Source organism: Somniosus microcephalus, chromosome 14 (assembly GCF_052327205.1).
Source record: "Somniosus microcephalus isolate GS21.2 chromosome 14, FLI_Smic_1.0, whole genome shotgun sequence".
Taxonomy (NCBI): domain Eukaryota; kingdom Metazoa; phylum Chordata; class Chondrichthyes; order Squaliformes; family Somniosidae; genus Somniosus; species Somniosus microcephalus.
The window spans coordinates 11,475,133-11,498,018 of record NC_141000.1 but is presented as its reverse complement, the minus strand read 5'-3'; the positions used below and the strand labels follow the sequence as shown (position 1 = coordinate 11,498,018).

General features: G+C 43.4%; 1 protein-coding gene across 1 annotated transcript in view; it reads left to right on the top strand.

The window, feature by feature from the left end:
• cnksr2a (connector enhancer of kinase suppressor of Ras 2a) overlaps positions 1-22,886 on the top strand; it is a 775,384-nt gene that overhangs the window by 465,111 nt on the left and 287,387 nt on the right. The window contains exon 9 of the mRNA XM_086006247.1: positions 20,057-20,203. Within this exon, the coding sequence (XP_085862373.1) occupies positions 20,057-20,203 (147 nt within the window). The remainder of the gene's footprint in view (positions 1-20,056; positions 20,204-22,886) is intronic.

Here is a 22,886-nt window from a genome sequence, read left to right as displayed (position 1 = left end):
CTCGGACTCGGCAACATTGCCAGTTATTGAGGTGTTGTTTTTGGAGTGAGCATTTTGCCGGTTAATAGAGAATTCCGGATATTTAGGTGCTGTTTAAACGAGAGTTTCCTGTAAGTTGATATTTAGTCCCATTAAAACATAATTCAAAAAATTAAATTTTTGCTCAAAATATTTAGTTAAATGCCATTTTAATTAATTTTTATACGTGTAATTTTTAATAAAAATTATTTCATGTGCTCGTGTATTTCTTAAGTCATCCCCATTCATACTTTTGACAGTTCCGTACGTACAGAACTCGCATAAGTATGAATGGGGATTCCCTTCTTTCATTGGTTGGGCTGGCCACGTGATCCTGGGGGTACTTGCGAACCGCATGCGCCCCTGGGATACGTAGGCCTCTTCCCGCGCGGACCCGGAGAGGCCCAGGATCGCAAGCTTCCGTATCTCCTGGACCACCAGGTAAATGTGTAGATTTTCTGATGATTGGAGGCATCCGCCCGCGGGAAGCCTCCGATCGCACATTCAGGCCCATTGTTTGGTAAGATAGCAAAATACTGCAGATGCTGGAAATCCGAAATAACAACAGAAAATGCTGGAAAAACTCAGCAGGCCAGGCAACATCCGTGGAGAGAAAACAGAGTCAACGTTTCGGGTGAAAAACCTTTGTCAAGACTGAAGAAGCACAGGAAATGAAATAGATTAAGAGGCCAGGCTGGGAGAGAACAAAAGACAAGAAGAGACATTAAGAGGTATTCAAACCGAGACGAGATGGTGATAGGACTAGTGGAGACAAAAGACGGCTGTAGATTAGGTGTGAAATGTGCTGGCAGAATGGGAAACAGCTGCCATGTGGGAGAGAGAAAAATAAGAAAGAGAGGGGGGGAAAGGCCAAAACAAAGGTGTGGATAAAAAATATAAGTAAAAATGTATTAGGGGCCGAGGTTATGATCTGAAATTGTTGAACTCGATATTGAGTCTGGCAGGCTGTAAAGTGCGTAATCGGAAGATGAGGTGCTGTTCCTCGAGTTTACGGTGAGCTTCCGTGGAACAATGCAAGAGGCTGAGGACGGTGAGGTCCGAGTGGGAATGGGGCGGTGAATTAAAATGACAGGCGACCGGAAGCTCAGGGTCACCCTTACAGACTGAACAGAGGTGTTCCGCAAAGCGGTCACCCAATCTGCGTTTGGTCTCCCCAATGTAGAGGAGACCGCATCGTGAGCAGCGAATACAGTATACTAGATTGCAAGAAGTACAAGTAAATCACTGTTTCACCTGGAAGGGGTGTTTGGGGCCCTGGACAGTGGGAAGGGGGGAGGTATAAGGGCTGGTGTTACATCTCCTGCGTTTGCACGGGAAGGTGCCAGGCGAAGGGGAAGGGGTGCTGGGGGTGATAGAGGAGTGGACTAGGGTGTCTCGGAGGGAGCGGTCCCTACAGAATGCTGAAAGGGGAGGGGAGGGGAAGATGCGTTTGGTGGTGGGATCACTTTGGAGGTGGCGGAAATGGCGGAGGATGATCCGTTGAATGTGGAGGCTAGTGGGGTGAAAGGTGAGGACAAGGGGAACCCTATTGTGGTTCCGGGAGGGAGGGGCAGGGGTGAGGGCAGAAGTGCGGGAGATAGAACGGACACGGTCGAGGGCCGTGTCAACCGCGGTAGAGGGGAATCCTCGGTTGAGGAAAAAGGAAGACATGTCGGAAGCACTGGTGTGGAAGGTGTTTGGTTTCGACATTGTTTGGTAATGTCACCTGACTACTGAGATTTGCCACTCTTCGAATGTACTCCATCCTCTGTATTCTCTTATAACTTATACATTTAGAGTTCAAGAGGCCAGTTTTATTCTGGTTTCAGCAATATAAACAAAAATTGGTAGTGGTCGGTATGATGTGAATTAAAGTGCTATTGTACCACATGACTGAACAGAAGTGCTGCTGTTCCATTCTTCGGAACAGCAGTGCACTTTATTTTGATTCACTGCATGTTGCATTGAAGGGAAAGAGAATGTTGTGACGCAAGCTACCGCACAGTTCCCAGTGTGGTACATTTCTGCATCAAGTGAGTCCGGCGGGGGGGGGGGAAGAGTGCAGGTGGTGTGGGAGTGGGGGTTGGATTGCAGTGGGGGGGGGTTTCGGATCGCGGAGGGGGGGTTCGGCGGATCGTGGGGGAGGGAAGCAGGTTTGTTTTGCAAGGCCGGCGGGGGAAGCACTCCTGCTCCTCCTGGCCCACAAGCAGTGCTGAAAAGGGACGTACCAGCTGGATCCGGCCGTTCTCACCTCTCTTCAGCTGCCGGGTATTCCTGCAGCCGTTAAATCTAAAAATCTGTTAAAATTTGAAGCATGCCTCCTCATTAACATGTTTAAATAATGAACAGCCTCTCGAGAGCAGGTTAGTCGCCCACCGCCCTGCCCCCGCCCCCGCAGCTTGATTCCATTAAAACTAGAAGTTCGAAGTGGGTTGGGATCGGGTTTTAAACTTTAACATACCACCTGCCCCTCTCCCGCCTGTCGTGGGGAGGGATCAAATTCCCCCATGCCTCTATTTCTAAAGCTAAGGATCCTGTGTGTTTTTTTAACAGCCTTGTCCTGCCACCTTCAAAGACATGTGCACATACACCCCCCCGGGTCTCTCTGCTCTTGCACCCCATTTAGAATTGTACCATTTATATTACATAGGATTACACAGGATATACGGTACAGAAACAGGCCATTCGGCCCAACCAGTCCATGCCGGCGTTTCTGCTCCACTCGAGCCTCCTCCCGTCTTTCCTCATCTAAATCTATCAGCGTAACCCTCTATTCCCTTCTCTCTCATATGCTTGTCTAGCCTCCCCTTAAATGCATCGATACTATTCGCTTCAACCACTCCCTGTGGTAGCGAGTTCCACATTCTCACCACTCTCTGGGTTAAGAAGTTTCTTCTGAATTCCCTATTGGATTTCTTGGTGACTATCTTATATCGATGGCCTCTAGTTATGCTCTTCCCCACAAGTGGAAACATTCTCTCTGTATCCACTCTATCAAAACATTTCATAATTTTAAAGACCTCTATTAGGTCACCCCTCAGCCTTTTTTCAAGAGAAAAGAGACCCAGCCTGTTCATCTTTTCCTGATATGTATACCCTCACATTTCTGGTATCATCCTTGTAAATCTTCTCTGCACCCTCTCCAGTGCCTCTATATCCTTTTTATAATATGGCGACCAGAACTGTACGCAGTACTCCAAGTGTGGTCTAACCAAGGTTCGATACAGGTTTAGCATAACTTCTCTACTTTTCAATTCTATCCCTCTAGAAATAAACCCTAGTGCTTGGTTTGCTTTTTTTATGGCCTTGCTAACCTGTGTCGCAACTTTTAGTGATTTGTGTATTTGTACTCCGAGATCCCTTTGTTCCTCTACCCCACCTAGACTCGCACCCTCCAAGTGATAAGTGACCTCCCTATTCTTCCTACCAAAATGTAATACCTCACATTTAACTGTGTAGGACTTCATTTGCCAATTATATGCCCATTCTGCAAGTTTATTAATGTCCTCCTGTAATTTGTTGCGGTCCTCCTCAGTATTGACTATCGCCCCCAATTTGGTGTCATCTGCAAATTTAGAAATTGTGTTTTTGATTCCAAAGTCTAAATCGTTAATATAAATTGTGAACAACAGTGGTCCCAGCACTGATCCTTGTGGAATACCACTACCCACCTCCTGCCACTGTGAATAGCTACCTTTTACCCCTACTCTCTGTTTTCTGTCTTGAAGCCAGCTAGCTATCCATTCTGCTACTTGTCCCCTGACTCTGTATTCTCTGGCCTTGTTCATCAGTCTATTATGGGGTAGCTTATCGAAGGCCTTTTGAAAATCTAGATAAATGACATCTACTACATTACCCTTATCTACTCTCCCTGTTACCTCTTCAAAAAATTCATTGAGGTTAGTCAAGCAAGACTTTCCCTTTTGAAATCCATGCTAACTATTCATTACTATGTTTTTGGATTGTAGAAGTTCTTCTATTTTCTCCTTTAGTAGGTATTCCATTATTTTTCCTACGACCAATATTAAGCTGGCTTGTCTATAATTCCCTGGCCCATATTCTATAATCCTTCTTAAATATAGATATTATGTTAGCTATCCACCAGTCCTCTGGCACTACACCTTTTTCTAATAAATTATTAAATATGTGTAGTAAAGCCTCTGCTACCTCTTCCTTAGATTTTTTTTAAATGCATGGATGCAATCCAGGGGTTTTATCCTCTTTGAGTTTGGTTACTTTATTTAATATATCCCCTCTTTTTATTTTAAATGCACTTATCTCATTACTAATCTCATCATCCAATGTCATGTCCAACTGTTCTATGTCCCTGGTAAATACTGAAGCAAAATAATTATTTAATATTTCTGTCATCTCTCTATTGTTACCTGTGGTATTATCCTGTCTACCCCTTAATGGCCCTATTTCCATCCCAACCTTCCTTTTTTTTATTGATGTGCCTGTAAAATATTTTACTATTTTGTTTTATGTTCCTTGATAATTTAATTTCATAGTTCCTCTTTGCCTTCCTAATTGTTTTTTGACTTCTCTCCTAATCTCTTTGTATTCTTCCTTATCATGCACTCCCCTGCTGTCTATGTACTCAATTGTTCCCTTATGGCTTTATTCATCCATGGAGTCTCATTAGTGTTTAGTTTGTTCTTTCCTGTTAGTGGAATATATTGTTCCTGCACTCTGTTGAACACCATTTTAAAGAAGTCTTACTCCAATTATATAGGGCCTTGGTGAGACCACACCTGGAGTACTGTGTATAATTTTGGTCTCCTTACCTAAGGAAGGATATACTTGCCATAGAGGGAGTGCAACGAAGGTTCGCGAGATTGATTCCTGGGATGGCGGGACTGTCGTATGAGAAGAGATTGAGTAAACTAGGCCTGTATTCTCTTGAGTTCAGAAGAATGAGAGGGGATCTCATTGAAGCATATAAAATTATTACAGGACTTGATAGGGTGCATGCTGGGAGAATGTTTCCCTTAGCTGGGGAGTCTAGAACCAGGGGCCACAGCCTCAGGATAAAGGGTTCATTCAGGACTGAGATGAGAAGAAATTTCTTCACACAGAGGGTGGTGAATCCCTGGAATTCCCTACTCCAGAGGGCTGTGGAGGCTTAGTCATTGGGTATATTCAAAACAGAAGTCGATAGATTTCTGACTAGTAAGGGCATCAAGGGATATGGCGATAGGGCCGGTGAATGGAGTTGAGGCAAAAGATCAGCCATGATCTCATTGAATGGCGGAGCAGGCTCAAAGGGCCAAATGGCCTTCTCCTGCTCCTATTTCTTATGTTCTTATGTTCTTAAATGTTTTCTACTGCTGTTCTACATCGTTGTTTGCCAATATTGTTGCCCATTTTATTTTCCCGAGTTCCATTCTCAGCCCCTCAAAATCAGCTTTTCTCCAACCTATTACCCTGGTTTTCATCATACTTATGACCTTCTGAATTATCATATTAAAACCTATTATATTATGGTCACTATTGCCTAGATGTTCCCCTACTTTTACTTCTCTTATCTGTTCTGGTTCATTCCCCATTACCAGATCCAATAGCGAATCCTCCCTTGTTGGGCTTTTTATATATTGGGTTAGAAAGGAGTCTTGTACACATTGTAGGAACTCCATTCCCTTATTCTGTTTAACTACCTATTCTGTCCAATTAATATCAGGGTAGTTGAAATCCCCCATGATTATTATTCTATGCTTTTTACTCATTTCCCTAATTTGTCTGCATATTTCTTCCTCCACTGCCCTTCTACTATTAGGTGGTCTGTAGACTACCCCTATTAGTGCAGTTCCCATGTTACAACAGTGACACCACTTCAAAAAGTACTTCATTGGCTGTAAAGCACTTTGAGACGTCCGGTGGTCGTGAAAGGCGCTATATAAATGCAAGTCTTTCTTTCTTCTTCTTTCTAGTGTGATTTATCCTTTATTATCTTTTATCTCTAACCATATGGATTCTATTTTTGTCTTGCTGATAGCTGCGTCACTTTTTTCTACTGCCGTTATGTTATCCCTAATAAGTACAGCTACTCCACCTCCCCTTTTCCCTCTCTATCTTTTCTAAATATGTTATACCTTGCAATGTTTAATTTCCAGTCCTGACTTTTCTCTAACCATGTCTCAGTAATCCCTACTATGTCTGGTTTCTCGCAATGCATGATTGCCTCCAGCTCCCCTGTTTTATTACAGACACTGTGTGCATTGCTGTACAGACAGTTTAACTCATTTTAATAGGATTTCCTCTCACTTTATGTTTAACCATCTCTTTAGACTCTTCTATAACTATTTATTCCCTTGCCATCAATGTCTCCCCTTACCTTATTCTTTGCTATGCTCTCTTTTCCTGTTTTGTTTATAATTAGGCTGGCTACGTTTCTTGTAGCTCCCTCCCCCCATCTTACTAGTTTAAATCCTTTGCCACCTCCCTATTTACCCTTTCCGCTGGGACATGGGTCCCATCTCGGTTCAGGTGGAGCCTGCCCCATCGGTACAGCGCCTTCCTGTCCCAGAACTGGTGCTATTGTCCCATAAAAAGGAACCCCTCTTTCCCACACCAGCCCTTTAGCCACGTGTTAATTCTGCTGATCTATCTGCTTCTATGCCAATTTGCATGTGGCTCGGGCAGTAATCCAGAGATTATTTCCCTTGAGGTCCTGCTTTTTAATTTAGAGCCTAACTCCTGATACTCTTTCAGCAGGACCTCCTCCCTCTTCCTCCCTATGTCGTTTGTTCCAACATGGACCACAACAACTGGATTTACCCCCTCCCTTTGCAAGTTCCTCTCCAGCCGCCGTGAGATATCCCTTACCCTGGCACTGGGTAGAAACATAGAAAAAAAACATAGAAGATAGGAGCAGGAGTAGGCCATTCGGCCCCTCGAGCCTGCTCCGCCATTCAATGAGATCATGGCTGATCGTCCAAACTCAGTACCCTGTCCCTGCCTTCTCTCCATACCCCTTGATCCCTTTAGCCTTAAGAAATATATCTAACTCATTCTTGAATATATTTAATTAATTGGCCTCAACTGCCTTCTGTGGTAGAGAATTCCACAGGTTCACCACTCTCTGGGTGAAGAAATTCCTCCTCATCTCTGTCCTAAATGGCTTACCCCTTATCCTTAGACTGTGACCCCTGGTTCTGGACTCCCCCGCCATCGGGAACATCCTTCCTGCATCTAGTCTGTCTAGTCCTGTTAGAATTTTATGCGTTTCAATGAGATCCCCTCTCATTCTTCTAAACTCTAGCGACTATAAGCCTAATCGACCCAATCTCTCTTCATATGTCATTCCTGCCATCCTAGCAGAAACATAGGGGTCGATTTTCCCGAAGCTGTCGGGAAGAAGGCATGACTACAACTTTCGGATTTTAGACCCGCCTACATCGACGTCCGGCCAATCCGTACGATTTTCCCTTGATTGACCTTGTTGAGCCCGCCCAGCGGGCTCAGCAGGCCAATTAAGGGCCACCCGGCAACAGGTGACGTCACAGACTGCAATTTCATCTGTCAAGAGTTCTTGACAGATGAAATATCAGTGTTTCACAGCTGTTTGAAGCTGTGAAACACTGACAGTCTGAGCTCTAACATGGGTCCTTCTGCACAGACTCAGTTAGAACTTTCGGCAGCACTCAAAGCTGAAGGCTGTCACTTTTCACAGATCGCAGCCGTTCAGCTTTAAGTGCCGGCTGAGTGATGGGCTCCCGACGGCTACAGGAAGAAAGGCTGTTAAGGTAAGTGCAGGTAAGTAAAAGTTCTTCACACTTTAGACACACCAAACACACTTACCTTTGCACTCATGCACCCATCACTCACCTGAGCACCGACATCGCGGCCCCTCCAACTCCTTCAACCCAACAGCCCGCCTGCTCTAACCTGGCGTGGTTTGGAGCCATCGGGAATCCCACACGACACCCCTCAAAATAATGATTAGGCTAAAAACTGCCTGTTAACTACCTGTTAACAGGCAGTTAATTGGCACTAATTCCTTCCCGCCTCAGGTTGGCGGGTCCCAGTGCAGGGCGGGTACCCGCCGCCTCTGAAACTTGCATGGAGCAGGGTTTTGGGCGGGATGGTGTCGGGACCCCCGAATTCGGGATTTCCCCCCCCCCCCCATACGCCTGAAACCCCGCCTGACGGCTCCAGGAAAATCGCCCCCCTAGAACGTAGGCAACACAACCTTCGGGATTCTCGTTCTTGGCTGCAGAGGACGCAATCTATCCCCCTAATTATAGAGTCCCTTATCACTACCACATTTCTATTCTGCTCTTCCCCCCCTTTTACAGCCTTCTGAACCACGGTGCCTTGGTCTGCATTGTGGCTGTCCTCCCTGCAGTCTTTCTCCTTGTCCTCACAGGTAGCGAGTACTTTGTACCTGTTGGACAGGACCAGTGTCTGCGGGACCTCCTTCTCAACCTCTCCTAAATCCCCGCTAACCGGCTCCCTGTAATTATATCAGCAAATAGTGATGGTATTTGCCTGTTTGATTACTTATGCCTGACCAGCAGAGGGCATGTGAGAGACAAGCAGTTTAGTTTTAGTTTCGTTTTTAGATGGATCTCTAACATGATGTCTCCTGTAATGCTGTTAACTGAGTTGAACATACTTTAGATAAAAAGTCATTCTCTTTCATGAATGTGTCGTCATTGAACCCAAATACAAATCAATACATGGTGTCAGAAGTGATTGAAAGAGATGAAGAGGAAAAATCTGAAGTTAAATCAGCTCTCCACATATTAGCAAGCCAAAAGAGAACATCGTTACTTACCATTGGAGAATAGCTAACGAAGTGAAAAATGGAAGGTTTACACCCACCGGCGAAGTTTCAGTTGACAGGTAATGTGGCTGAAAATTGGAGGAGGTTCAAACAACGTTTGGAGTTGTATTTAGCGGCAATCGGAGCTGACGAGAAAAGTGATAAAATGAAAGCGTCACTGTTCTTACATGTCGTGGGTGATGAAGCGCTGGAGGTGTATAATAACTTCACATTCGCTGCTGATGGAGACAAAATGAAGCTGGATAAAATAATGGAACAGTTTGAGGCCTACTGCATACCTAAACGTAACGTGACGTTTGAGAGGCACAGATTTTTCACATGTGTACAGAAAACGGGAGAGACTATTGATCAGTATGTGACTGAACTGAGAACCGAAGCAAAACATGTGAATTTGGGGGACTGACTCGCTGATAAAAGACAGACTGGTGTGTGGTGTTCCAGATAATGGTCTAAGGGAACGACTGCTAAGAGAGCAAGATCTAGACCTGGGAAAAGCCATAGCACTGTGTAGGGCTACAGAGACTGTGAAGTCGCAGGCAAAGGAGCTGTTCAGTGACAGTAGCTGCAACGTGGATGCAGTGAGTAAGAACGGACACAAACCGTTTAACAAAAAGAGCGCCAATGTGAAAAAGAGGCGTGGCCAGCGAACAAAAATGAAAGGGGCAATCGAAAGTCATGTGGTCGATGCGGTACACAGCATACACCAAAAAAGTGTCCAGCATATGGTAAAACATGCAATAGTTGCAACAAAAACAACCATTATGCCCGTTGCTGTAAGAACCAAGCGCAACAAAGCAAGGTCCATGCAGTAGATGAAAGCGAGATAGAGGAGTTCTATGTAGATGTTGTGTCTGAAAACAAAAAAGAAAAAAGAGACTGGATGTTGACACTAAAAGTGAATGACATACATATTCCATTTAAATTGGATACTGGAGCACAAGTTAATGTGATATCAGAGACTGATTTTAAGAAAATTAGACCCAGACCAAAGATACATGGAATAAAAGTGAAAGTGACAGGATACTCAGGTACTGATATACCAGTGAAAGGAAGATGCATTGTCAAAGTGACACACAAGGACAGAGAGCACACGCTAGCATTAATCGTGGTGCCAAAGGATGTGCAAGCCATACTAGGTTTAATAGCCTGTGAGAGACTGAACCTGGTAAAGAGAGTCCTCGTTGTGGAAAGCGAAGGAGAGACAGTCTATGATGAACTCATGAAAGAGTACAACGACCTATTTCAGGGTCTAGGCTGCCTTCCAGGAGAACACACGATCAGAGTATATAAAAGTATGCCAACGGTCATACATCCATGCAGAAAAGTTCCGTTTGCTCTTCAAAAGCAACTGAAGGCAGAGTTGGACAGGATGGAAAGCCTGAACGTGATTCAGAAGATAGATGAGCCAACTGAATGGGTGAATTCCCTCGTCGTTGTGGACAAAAAGAATGGAAAGCTCAGAATTTGCCTGGATCCAAGAGATCTAAACAGAGCAATAAAGAGAGAGCACTTCAAGCTTCCTACACGTGAGGAAATCATGTCACAGTTTGCAAATGCAAAGTATTTCAGCAAGTTAGATGCATCATCAGGATTTTGGCAGATGAAACTGAACGAGGCAAGTTCAAGACTGTGCACGTTCAACAGTCCATTTGACAGATACAGATTCCTAAGGTTACCATTTGGCATTGCCTCAGCCCCTGAAGTGTATCACAAAACAATCCATATGATCTATGAGCATCTGGAGGGAGTTGATACATCAATGGATGACATCATAGTATGGGGAACCACGAGAACTGAGCATGACGAGAGACTGAAAAAAGTGCTGGAAGCAACAAGGAAAACAAACCTGAAGCTGAATAGAGAGAAATGCCAGCTCGGGGTGACAGAACTGACATTCATGGGAGATATCCTTAGCAGTGAGGGCATCAGACCAGATCCCAGAAAGGTGTCCGCCATTGAGAATATGCCAAAGCCACAATGCAAAAAGGACGTGCAGAGGTTTAATGGAATGATCAACTACATGGGTAAATTCATATCCAACCTCTCAGAAAAGATGGCGCCACTGAGAAGACTAACTGAAAAGAACATAGAATGGGAATGGAATCATGAGCATGAGAAGTCATGGAGCGATCTAAAGAAACTGCTCACAGAGGAACCAGTTCTGAGGTTTTATGACCCAGCGAGACCCATCAAGATATCATCAGATGCATCACAGAGTGGGCTCGGTGCCGTTCTTCTGCAAAAATATGACTACTGGCAACCTATTGCATATGCATCGCGCTCAATGACAGACGCGGAGACGCGATATGCTCAAATAGAAAAGGAGCTGCTCAGCATCACATACGCCTGTGAAAGATTTCACCAGTTTGTGGCAGGACAAGCAATCAGTGTAGAGACTGACCATAAGCCCTTGATTGCATTGTTCCAAAAGCCACTAAATAGCTGTCCGCTTAGAATACAAAGAATGATGATCAGGCTGCAACGCTATACACTGAATGTTGCGTACACACCGGGTAAGCTGATTTATACAGCAGACACGTTGTCCAGAGCTGTTGACCCAAGTGAGCCCGCAAACACCAAAATGGATGAAAAAGTGAACGCCTGCGTGGACATGATCACAAGTGCACTGCCCATAGCAGATGCAAAAATGGAGCTCATAAAAACTGAGACAATCAAAGATGAAACAATGAGACGACTGAGGAAAAGCATCTTGGATGGATGGCCCAACATGAAGCAAGACTGCTCACCTGACATGGCAGAGTACTGGAACTGCAGGGCGGAACTATCACTGGTCGAAGACATCATCTACAAAGGAAGTAAAATAGTTATCCCAAAGAGTCTGAGAAAAGAGATGCTAAAAAGGATCCATGGAGGACATCTGGGAATCGAAAAGTGTAAGAAAAGAGCACGAGAGGTGATGTACTGGCCACGAATCAACCAAGATGTGACAAATGAGGTGTCAAATTGCACAATATGCCTGAAATATCGAGCAAGCAATCCGGTAGAACCACTAAAGCCACACCCAGCGCCAGACAGACCTTACCAGAAGGTAGGCGCTGACCTATTCGTATGTCAAGGGAAGGACTATCTTGTAGTCACAGACTATTACTCCCTGTATCCAGAGGTTTGTAGACTGTACACCACCACTGCAGATGCTGTGATAACATGTATGAAAGCCATATTCTCCAGACATGGTGTGGCAAGTGAGGTCTTCACAGACAACGGACCCCAGTTTTACAATGCAAGTTTCCGACACTTTGCCAAAGAGTGGGACTTTGTCCACACAACGTCAAGTCCTCACTTTCCACAGTCCAATGGACTAGTGGAAAAATCGGCCCAGACAGTGAAAAGACTGATGTACAAGGCAAAAGACAGTGGAACTGACTTCTACCAGAGCATGCTTGCATACCGCACAACGCCGCTCGAGTGTGGTAAGTCACCAGCCCAACTCCTTATGGGACGTCGGCTAAGGTCAAACCTACCCATCCCGGAGAACCTCCTGAAAACAAAAGAGGGGGAGAAAGTGAGGAAGTTCAAAGAACAACAGAAAGAAAAGCAAAAGTACTACTATGACAGAGGAACACAAAACCTACCTGAACTCCACACTGGTGACCAAGTAAGGTTCAAAGACAAAACAAACATATGGACTCAGAAGGGAACTGTCCTGAGTGAAGTTCAACCAAGATCATACACCATTCAGACAGATGAGGGTGCTGTTCTGCGAAGAAATCGTCGGGATCTTCTCATGGGACCAGCCACAGCAGGTCAAAAGACTGATACTGTTGAACAACCTGATCACACAGCAGGTCGAAAGACTGATACTGTTGAACAACCTGATCACACAGCTGAGAAACCATCATCGGAGGCAACAACTCAGATTCAAGAACAATCAATCAGAAAATCCTCAAGACACGTGAAGCCTCCTGAGAGACTCATTGAGCAAATTTAAGGACTCTTGTTATCCAAGGAAGTAATGTTATCTTATTCTTTCTTCAAGTTCTAGTGTATTTACATATTTCATGTGAACACACAAAGCAAGGTTAAAAAACCTTGATAATGATAATGATAATGTAAGTTCATTAAGTGTTACAGTTAAAATGCAGATTAATTTTAAAAAAACATGTTGTTAGTTAAAAGTAAAACACTTTTGTTTTAAGAAAGGGAGATGTAATGATATCAGCAAATAGTGATGGTATTTGCCTGTTTGATTACTTAGCAGCACGGTGGCATAGTGGTTAGCACTGTTGCCTCACAGCGCCAGGGACCCGGATTCGAATCCGGCCTCGGGTGACTGTCTGTGTGGAGTTTGCACATTCTCCCCGTGTTTGCGTGGGTTTCCTCCGGGTGCTCCGGTTTCCTCCCACAGTCCAAAGATGTGTGGGTTAGGTTGATTGAGCTATGATAAATTGACCCTTAGTGTTAGGGGGATTAAATACGTGGGGTTACGGGGATAGGGTGGGATATGTGTTGGTGTAGGCGTTACAGGGATCGGGTGGGATATGTGTCGGTGCAGGCTCGATGGGCCGAAATGGCCTCTATCTGCACTGTAGGATTTCTGTTATGCCTGACCAGCAGAGGGCATGTGAGAGACAAGCAGTTTAGTTTTAGTTTCATTTTTAGATGGATCTCTAACATGATGTCTCCTGTAATGCTGTTAACTGAGTTGAACATACTTTAGATAAAAAGTCATTCTCTTTCATGAATGTGTCGTCATTGAACCCAAATACAAATCAATACACTTCCGAGCAGTCACACCCTCCCCTTCCTGAACCTGTGCTTTCCTCTGGGGTGTGACTGCATTCTGGATAAAACTGTCCAGAAATTCCCCCCCTCCCTTTTGTGTCAGAGTGTCCCCAACTCACACTCCAACTCAATGACTCTGAGCCGGAGAGATTCGAGACGGAGACATCTCCTGCAGACGTGTTCGCTCGGAACAGTCTCGCCGTCCACAAACTCCCACAGACTGCAGTCCAGACACACAGTCTGCCGTGCCATATTTAGTCTAGCCTTATTTTATTTATTGAATTAGTTAAAGCCTTTATTCAACGATTATTTATAGTTATATTAATTAGTTTAACTAGTTAAGTTATAAATTTAATACAATACTTTGTAGTTTCCTGCACATAGTTTAAACCACTGTCCTAGGTTAGAGAGAAAAAAAAACCTTAATACTCACCAACCAATCACCTACCTACTGTTCTGTGACTTCACTCCTTTTTTTTTAAATTGTCGAAGGTTCGGCCGCCGCTGATACCGCCTCCAATTAGATCCGCGCTGCCTGGTCTGCCGCTGTTTTAAGTACCGCTGCCACTGATACCGCCTCCCAATTATTGCCTCCAATTATTGCCTCTCCTCATTCTTTCTTCCAAAATGTTAACTTCAGTTTGATCTGAGAGTTCGTGCGATAATTATGCAACATGGAAATAAATTAAGAGCCTGCATTTTACTGTATATACGTAGAATTACAGAGAAATAATATTGCAGTTTTTCATGATTCTGTTAGTGCAATGATATTTTAATTTGGAATGTCTCAGCCAATGTTGTAGAGGCTACAGTGGGCCGACAGTTATGGCTGCGCTGCAGCTATTTCAGTTTTTTTTGTTGGCCACTAAGATCCAGCATTGTGTCAGGGATGAGGCACTGAGGCATATAATGTGTTACACTAGGACTGCATTTCACTTTTTTCTATTTTGTTTCTGAAGGTTTTTTTTGTAATATACTTCTCCACATGTTTAGAAAGTGTTTCAGTGTTGGAATTGATAATGTTTTTGCAATTTAATTTTGTTTTTTCCCCGTATGAGATGTTATTCTAGGAGAGAGCGGTAACAGCTGTGTGGATGCCAGTCACATGACACGCTCATAACAGTCGATTCCTATGAAAGACTGTACTGTACTGGTGTCATCAAACTTCTGTACAGCTATTGTGTAAAAATACATTAGCCGACTTAGCTGTGAGAGTGTTTTGTTCATTACAGTTCCAAAAAATGTAGACACCTCATGGCTGTAGCAGTAGGCCTCAGCTAGAGTACTGCGTGCAGTTCTGGTCACCGCATTACAGGAAAGATGTGATTACACTAGAGAGGGTACAGAGGAGATTTACAAGGATGCTGCCGGGAGTAGAGAATCTTAGCTATGAGGAAAGACTGGATAGGCTGGGTCTGTTTTCCTTGGAACAGAGGAGGCTGTGAGGGGAGACCTTATTGAGGTGTATAAAGTTATGAGGGGCCTAGATAAAGTGGATAGAAAGGACCTATTTCCCTTAGCAGAGGGATCAAAAACCAGGGGGCACAGATTTAAAGTAATTGGTGGAAGGATTTGAGGGGAAATTTCTTCACCCAGTGGGTTGTGGGAATCTGGAACTCACTGCCTGATAGGGTGGTAGAGGCAGGAACCCTAAACACATTTAACAAGCACTTGGATGTACACTTGGGATGCTCTAACTGCAGGGCTACGGACCAAGAGCTGGGAAGTGGGATTAGGCTGGATAGCGCTTTGTTGGCCGGCGTGGACGCAATGGGCCGAAATGGCCTCCTTCCGTGCTGTAACTTTCTATGATTCTAGGATATTGCATTAAATCCGGTATAAAGCCCAAGGTTGAACTTCAGGTTAAGCTGCCACACAATGCCAACCTACCATCGGTGACTTAGCATTGTTCAAGCTGCTGGATAAACTTTGTAGAAGTGGAGCTATCCATCTTAGGGAAAAGGAATAAAAACAGAAACTGCTGGGAATACTCAGCGGGTCAGGCAGCATCTGTGGAGAGAGAAACAGAGTTAACGTTTCAGGTCGATGACCCTTCGTCAGAACTGGAAAAAGCTGGAGATGGAACATTTAGGGAAAAGGAAAACTAGTTGGATCAGTCTGGGCTGAAGAAAATATCAGCAATCATAGGCGAATATCAACAGCAGCTTTGGGGACTTGTGGTCCTCCTAACTGAAGGGAATAAAATAGCAGTTAAAGGTAGCAGTTGGATTTATACTGGGGAGGGAGGGGAAGCTAGTCAAATACAGTTATAAAGCAATCCTTCAGATTATGATCAAAAAAATTAAAATGATGCTACTCACTCGCCTCTGATGTACTACCAATCAGACTGACCGACTCCACACCTCCACTTGTAACAGGTTTTTTGGGGGCTTTATGTAAATTGACATTTTTCTTTCATGATTAGTGATACTTAATTTGTGTAGTATTCCATAATATCATAACTTCTGTATATATTAATTTTAATAATTTTCAGCATTGTCTGTATCTTGATGAAGCTGAAAAGCAATTGAAATTTGAATCAGAATTCAAAGTAAATGGATTATTATGGTTACTTCACATCAGAATTTGAAACCAATGCTGAAATCTACTGCCTGATTCTTGACAACGTGGCACTGAAATTTAATGCATTTCAATTAAAATGTTTAGTTTTATGTTGGCCAGCTTGTAGGTTATCAGACAAACTGGATAATGCCGAGGCTTCTTATGTACAGTACTGAGTCATTGATTTTACAATTCTTCTTACTGCTGTTCAACACATGCATGGTATGCAGTTCTGTGTTACTGAACAAATTATACCACAACAGCTTTATCTTCAATGTATTTTAACCGTTGCTCTGTAGGCCTAATAAAGTAAAAACCAACGTAGGTTTATAAAGATTTTCACACTGAGTACCCCCAAGACCAATTACTGTCGTCACAGGCAACATCAGCATAAATGTTATGCTTTGAATTTTTGGTCATTGAAAGCATTATGGCCCTGAATTTCCGATCGGAGGCTTCCTGCGGGCCGATGCTTCCGATGGGAAAAAATCTACGAACTTACCTGCTGGCTTGCGATCCTGGGCCTCTCCTCTTCGAGATGTGCAGAGGCCCAGATATTCCAGGGGCGCAGGTGGTTCGCAAGCGCCCCTGGGATCACGTGGACCAGGCGAACCAATGAAAGAAGGGAATCCCCCCCTTCATACTTTTGACAGTTCTGTACGGCCAGAACTGTCAAACGTATGAATGGGGATCACATTTAAAAACACACTAAAACATTAAATAATTGTTTTTTTAATTACATATTTAAAATTAATTAAAATGCCATTTAATTACATATTTCAAACAAAAATTTAATTTTTTGAAAAAAAATAATTAAATGTTTTTCCGGGACTAAAAATAAACTTACTTTTTTTCGAAGTATTTTAATTTTATAAATTAGTGATCAAATTTTATTTTTCTATTTTTTAAAACTCTTATGCTGGTAAAAGCAGGCCTTTTAGCAGGTGTAAGAATTTGACAGACTCTCAGCGGGCGGAAGTTGTGCAAAAAGCGAAGCTCTCCACCCGCAGAGGCACTTTTCCCGGGCAGGTGGAGGATCTGTCAAGGGAATTCTTGACAGATCGCAAGTGCTGGGTTTCGGCGCATGCGCTTCCCATGCCTGAAACCGGCACTTGCGCGGCCCCTACAGGCGCGTACGCACCCGTGGGGGTCGGAAAATCCGGCCTGAATTATTGCGTGAGAGATAAATTGCCTGAATATCGTGGGGGTGGGGGTGAGAAGGAGAGACAGGAATGAGGGGGGTGGGGAGAGCGAGGGATGCTGCTAAACTGCTGCCCAACTCTAATCTTCTTCGCCTCTTTCTATTGAAATAATGAGATAGCTGTTTACTTCCTAGTGTCCGTCTTCTCTTGTGACCCTGTGCTTATTATAAAATTACAGGTCACCAGTTATCTTGGATGTTTTTTGCATTTTCACTCGCAGTAATCCCATCAAGTTCTTCTCCATTTATATGAATGACAAATACTGTCCATAAACTGTCTTTGAATTCTGCACCCATTATATATGTTGTCTTTTTTTAAATTACAAAATTATATTTTTCCCCTCAGTGATGGGAAAATATAGAGAAAATGCATTGGAAGAGACAGATATATAATTATATAATCTAGAAAGAAAATGTGTTTCATTTATCTTTCAACAATAGAGAGATAATAATACTGCAAGGGAGGGAGAGCTTGGAAATGGGATGGCAGTGTAACAGTCAGGTAGTCAGTTGGTGAAGGGTGAAGACAAGAGCCTCGTCTTTAGTTGCTTACAAGCCTTTATTTACAGAGACACACGTTACACACTGTGCACCCCCAAGATAAGCTTGCAATCCTTCCCCAGCCTACTCCCATATATATATGTGCACAAGAGAGTCCCCAATCACCACTTGAATATAATTAACACCCAGTACTTGTGTGGGGAATGGAACATAGAAACAGGAATGGGCCATTTGGCCCATCAAGCATGCTCTGTCATTTTGTTAGCCATGGCAGCCCTGTAACTATTCAATCCCAATTCACTGGCCTTTTTCTATATGACCTAATACACCCTAAGTAATATAACACCCCGGCAAAGGCACGATGCGCCAAATGGACTCCTGTATTGTATGATTCAATCTCCATTTTATGTAAATATAATCACGTGTAAGTAGAAGTTAAGAGAGTCCAGTATTACAATTTAATAGCTCTTGAACAGAGAGGTTGAGGTGGTGTACATGGATTTCCAAAAGGCGTTTGATAAAGTGCCACATAATAGGCTTGCCAGCAAAGTTGAAGCCCGTGGAATAAAAGGGACAGTGGCAGCATGGATACGAAATTGGCTAAGTGACAGGAAACAGAGTAGTGGTAAATGGTTGTTTATCGGACTGGAGGAAGGTACACAGTGGTGTTCCCCAGGGGTCGGTACTAGAACCACTGCTTTTCTTGATATATATTAATGACTTAGACTTGGGCACAATTTCAAAATTTGCAGATGACACAAAACTTGGAAGTATAGTGAACAGTGAGGAGGATAGTGATGGACTTCAAGAGGACATAGACAGGCTGGTGGAATGGGTGAACACGTGGCAGATGAAATTTAACGCAGAAAAGTGCAAAGTGGTACATTTTGATAGAAAGAACAAGGAGAGGCGATATAAAGTAAAGGTACAATTCTGAAGGGGGTGCATGAACAGAGAGATCTGGGGGTATATGTGCACAAATTTTTCAAGATGGTAGGGCAGGTTGAGAAAGTGGTTAAAAAAGCATCTGAGATCCTGGGCTTCATAAATAGAGGCAGAGAGTACAAAAGCAAGGAAGTTATGATGAAACTTTATAAAACACTGGTTCGGCCTCAACTAGAGTATTGTGTCCAATTCTGGGCACCGCCCTTTAGGAAGGATGTGAAGGCCTTAGAGAGGGTGCAGAAAAGATTTACTAGAATGGTTCCAGGAATGAGGGACTTCAGTTACGGGAATAGACTGGAGAAGCTGGGTTTGTTCTCCTTAGAGCAGAGAAGGTTTAGAGAGATTTGATAGAGGTGTTCAAAATCATGAGGGGACTGGACAGAGTAGATAGAGAGAAACTGTTCCCATTGGCGGAAGGGTCGAGAACCAGAGGACACAGATTTAAGGTGTTTGGCAAAAGAACCAAAGGCGACATGAGGAAAAACTTTTTTACGCAGCGAGTGTTTAGGATCTGGAATGCACTGCCTGAAAGTGTGGTGGAGGCAGATTCAATTGTGGCTTTCAAAAGGGAATTGACTAAGTACCTGAAGGAAAAAAAAATTGCAGGGCTACGGAGAAAGGGCGGGGGAGTGGGACTAGCTGAAGTGCTCTTGCAGAGAGCCGGCACGGGCTCGACGGGCCGAATGGTCTCCTTCTGTGCTGTAACCACTCTATGAGTACTGCCCTTTGAGAGTTTCAGTTCCTGGAACAGCAAAACCTTTTGCTCGTAAAACTCTCATTTTGGAGCTGGAAATGTTTATGCAGATGCAACCTAAACTTTTGGAATGCGCTGGCGAGGCAGTATGATGCCAAGTTTATTTCTATATATAAACCTCAAAATAAAGGTATAATTTTTATTTCACAGAGACATGTTTGGTGTTGTGAATCTTGTGCTTGACGTCATTTGTGTACCAGCACCATTAAAATGATTGCGTAGCAATTTTTCAGTGTTAACAATACTCGTTTAGGATGGTCGACTAAATGGGAAGTGGAAATGGGCCATTCTCTGATACTGTAATTAATGCCTTATCTTGAGCTCACTAAACAGTGAGAGCCATTCTGCTACTGTTTTATATGAGAAAAATGTCAGACTGTGCTAATTATTTTTCACACTACTAACTTTTATAATTTGTGCTAATGTTGGTATTTTTCCATGTGTCATTCAGAGCAATCTACCGTAACACTAATGAGATATTTTTTCTTTCAATTTTGCTGCAGTTTTTTTTATACCCTTTTTATTTTTTGCTGTTGGGTTCTAGGTAGGATGGCAGTTGAAAAACTTGGTAAATGCACTTAGAGAAGATCCCAGTGGGGTCATCTTAACCTTAAAGAAACGACCTCAGAGCATGCTCACCTCTGCACCTGCTTTGCTTAAGAACATGAGATGGAAACCTCTTGCACTGCAGGTAAACTAACGTTCATTTTGCATGCAGCAGCCGCCCTTTATTCGGGTACCTGTATTCATTAAGTTACAATTGATTGCAATGAAAACATAAAGATGACTTTTTTTTTAAACTGCTGCCCTAAAATGTTTTGTTTTGTGTTAAATATATTGGCCTGGAGTTTCCGCTCGATTGTGCTGTGTTCTTCGGCGTAATTCGCCCAACGTCGGCGTAACCAACGCTCCCTGTAATTTTTTTTGGGCCCTGTATGACTCCTTTAAGGGGCTGTGCGGGCTATTCAAAATACCGTGCATGCGCGGTTTTTACGTCGAAAAGCCGGCTGCGCGGGTTTTCTGGAGCACCGCGCGGCCCCGATAGCTTACGGGAACATAGGGCATAACCGGCGCAAAATTTTAAGCATAAATTGCGTCCCGTGCAACTAGATTTTCCGCCATCTTTTGTGCTAGTTTTAAAAACATCGTTCTGGAAACAGGTCCCGCCCACAAAATTGGCCACGCCTCCAGGGTGAATTCATCACCATTTGGGAGTTTTTTCCGCTAATTGCGCTCGTTTGCAAGCTTTGAGGAAGCTTTAAACATTAAGCTGTTTCTTTTGGGCACAAGGACACTAAAAGGCATGATTTAAAAGCTTTTAATTGTGATGTGTGATTTACTAAGGAACTGACTAATTACCCCAATATAAGTAGAAAATAGTTTTAGATATTTTTTTTAAGTGAATTTCTGTAATTTAAAGATGGGGTTATTCAGAGGTGATAGACTGACACTGTGATTGAAAATGCTTATTTTTTGTGATTATACATATTACCAGCTGTTTTAATCAAACTTCACCAAGTTACCATTTTTAAATATACGAAGGAAATTTTTTGAAGCAAAATTTAAAAAAACATTATGTTTAAAACGCTGCCCGATTGCGCTGGTTCATGGTAGTTCGGCAATATACAAATAAGTTTGAGTGGAAACCCGGGGTGGAAAAAAACACTTTTCAAAACGGGATCAATTTTGGGTGCAGTTTGCGCCAGAATTGGCAATTGCGCCCAAATTGAAAACTCTGCACCATTTTGTTTCTTGTTTCCTGTTTTGGGGATGCATTTTAATTACTGTATAAACCAGAATCTTAATTTGTTGAATGTTGGATGTAGCCAGCAATAGCAATCTTAACCCTCTCACTGCCCAGTACTACTACCTCTGCAGAAACACCCAGGCCAGCCCTAAGTTCGTTCTTCCACAGTGGTCTATATGAATGCTGTCCTTGTCAAGATAAAATAATAACATGAGGAGTCATCGTGTCCTGTAAAATACAATCTCTTCTCATTTTTCAAACCCCAGAATATTGCCGTTTTACCGGGTGCAGCCATCTTTGAACCATCCGATAGAAGGCTCTTGGAGTGAGTAATCACTGCCATGCCTGTGTAACTCGAATTCCCTCTGTATCCATTTGGCTGTGGCTCCAGACACAACCCATTACTTCTGTCTCCCTCTTTTTAAAAAAAAACAATGCAAGTTGTTGGTCAAAAACTGGGTGAGAATTTGTGAGTTCTAACAGGAAATGGCAATGCAACTAAAGTGGTGACTGAAACGAGTTTTGGTAGTTATTTACCCAAGGAGTGTCTCCACGAGTCCTGGTAGGTGTGTTTCCTGCTACCTTTTTAGATATGATTATTTGCAAATGTCCTCTGTGGACCCTGGTAAAGATAACTGAAAACTAAACTACAACTGAAGGGGGAAGCGGGTTCTCGAAGTCAAGAGCCTGGACCTTATGTCCTTCCCTGATGTCCAGGTGACAAAAATATTATCTCAAAAGTAGATTTTATATTTAAACAAAAACTTCAGAAGTTGCTATGTAATGGAGACCCACCCTTTAAGGTGTCTATATCTCCCGAGTGGCTTCAGTGACACTGATGACTGAAAGAAGCTGCCAACATCCCAGAGCAGCTTTAATTCTTTATAATGGGGTTGTAAAGCTCAGACCAACTGGGTGGTGGCCTGGGTTCACCCAACCCCAGGTAACGCTTGGACAGGCATTGTGAAGGGAGATCCCTGCTCAGTGTATCTGCTCCACGAAATCTCCTGAAGATGGAAGAGCTCCTTAAACAAATATAACAAACCCAAACTGTAACTGAGGGGGAAAAAAACTGAAGTCCGTGGGGGAACCAATGACTAAGTACCTATTAGAGATGTAGGCCGGAATTTTCCCTACTGAGTCAGGTCAGGTGCGTGCGGGCCGCATAACGGATCGGTACCACGATGTATTAATCAGCCCGCTCTTCAGAGCGACTTTAGCGTAATGGCCCCTATTAAGGCAGACATGCGCGTTTCCCGGCCCTATTAAATGGTGCGAGTCTGTTGACGTCATCAATGACTCATTTCCAGCGGGGATATTTAAATCAGCCTTGGCCACGTTGCATTTGAAGGTTCATGTCGGAGTGTGGAGGGAGGATTGGAGAGGAGTGTGATGCATTGGTTGTAATCTACCAAAATTCCCTGGATTCTGGAGAGGTCCCAGTGGACTAGAAAACCGCAAATGTAACGCCCCTATTTAAGAAAGGAGTGAGACAGAAAGTAGGCAACTATCGACCAGTTAGCCTAACATGTGTCATTGGGAAAATGCTGGAGTCCATCATTGAGGAAGTGGTAGCAGGACATTTAGAAAATCATAATATAGTCAAGCAGAGTCAGCATGGTTTTAT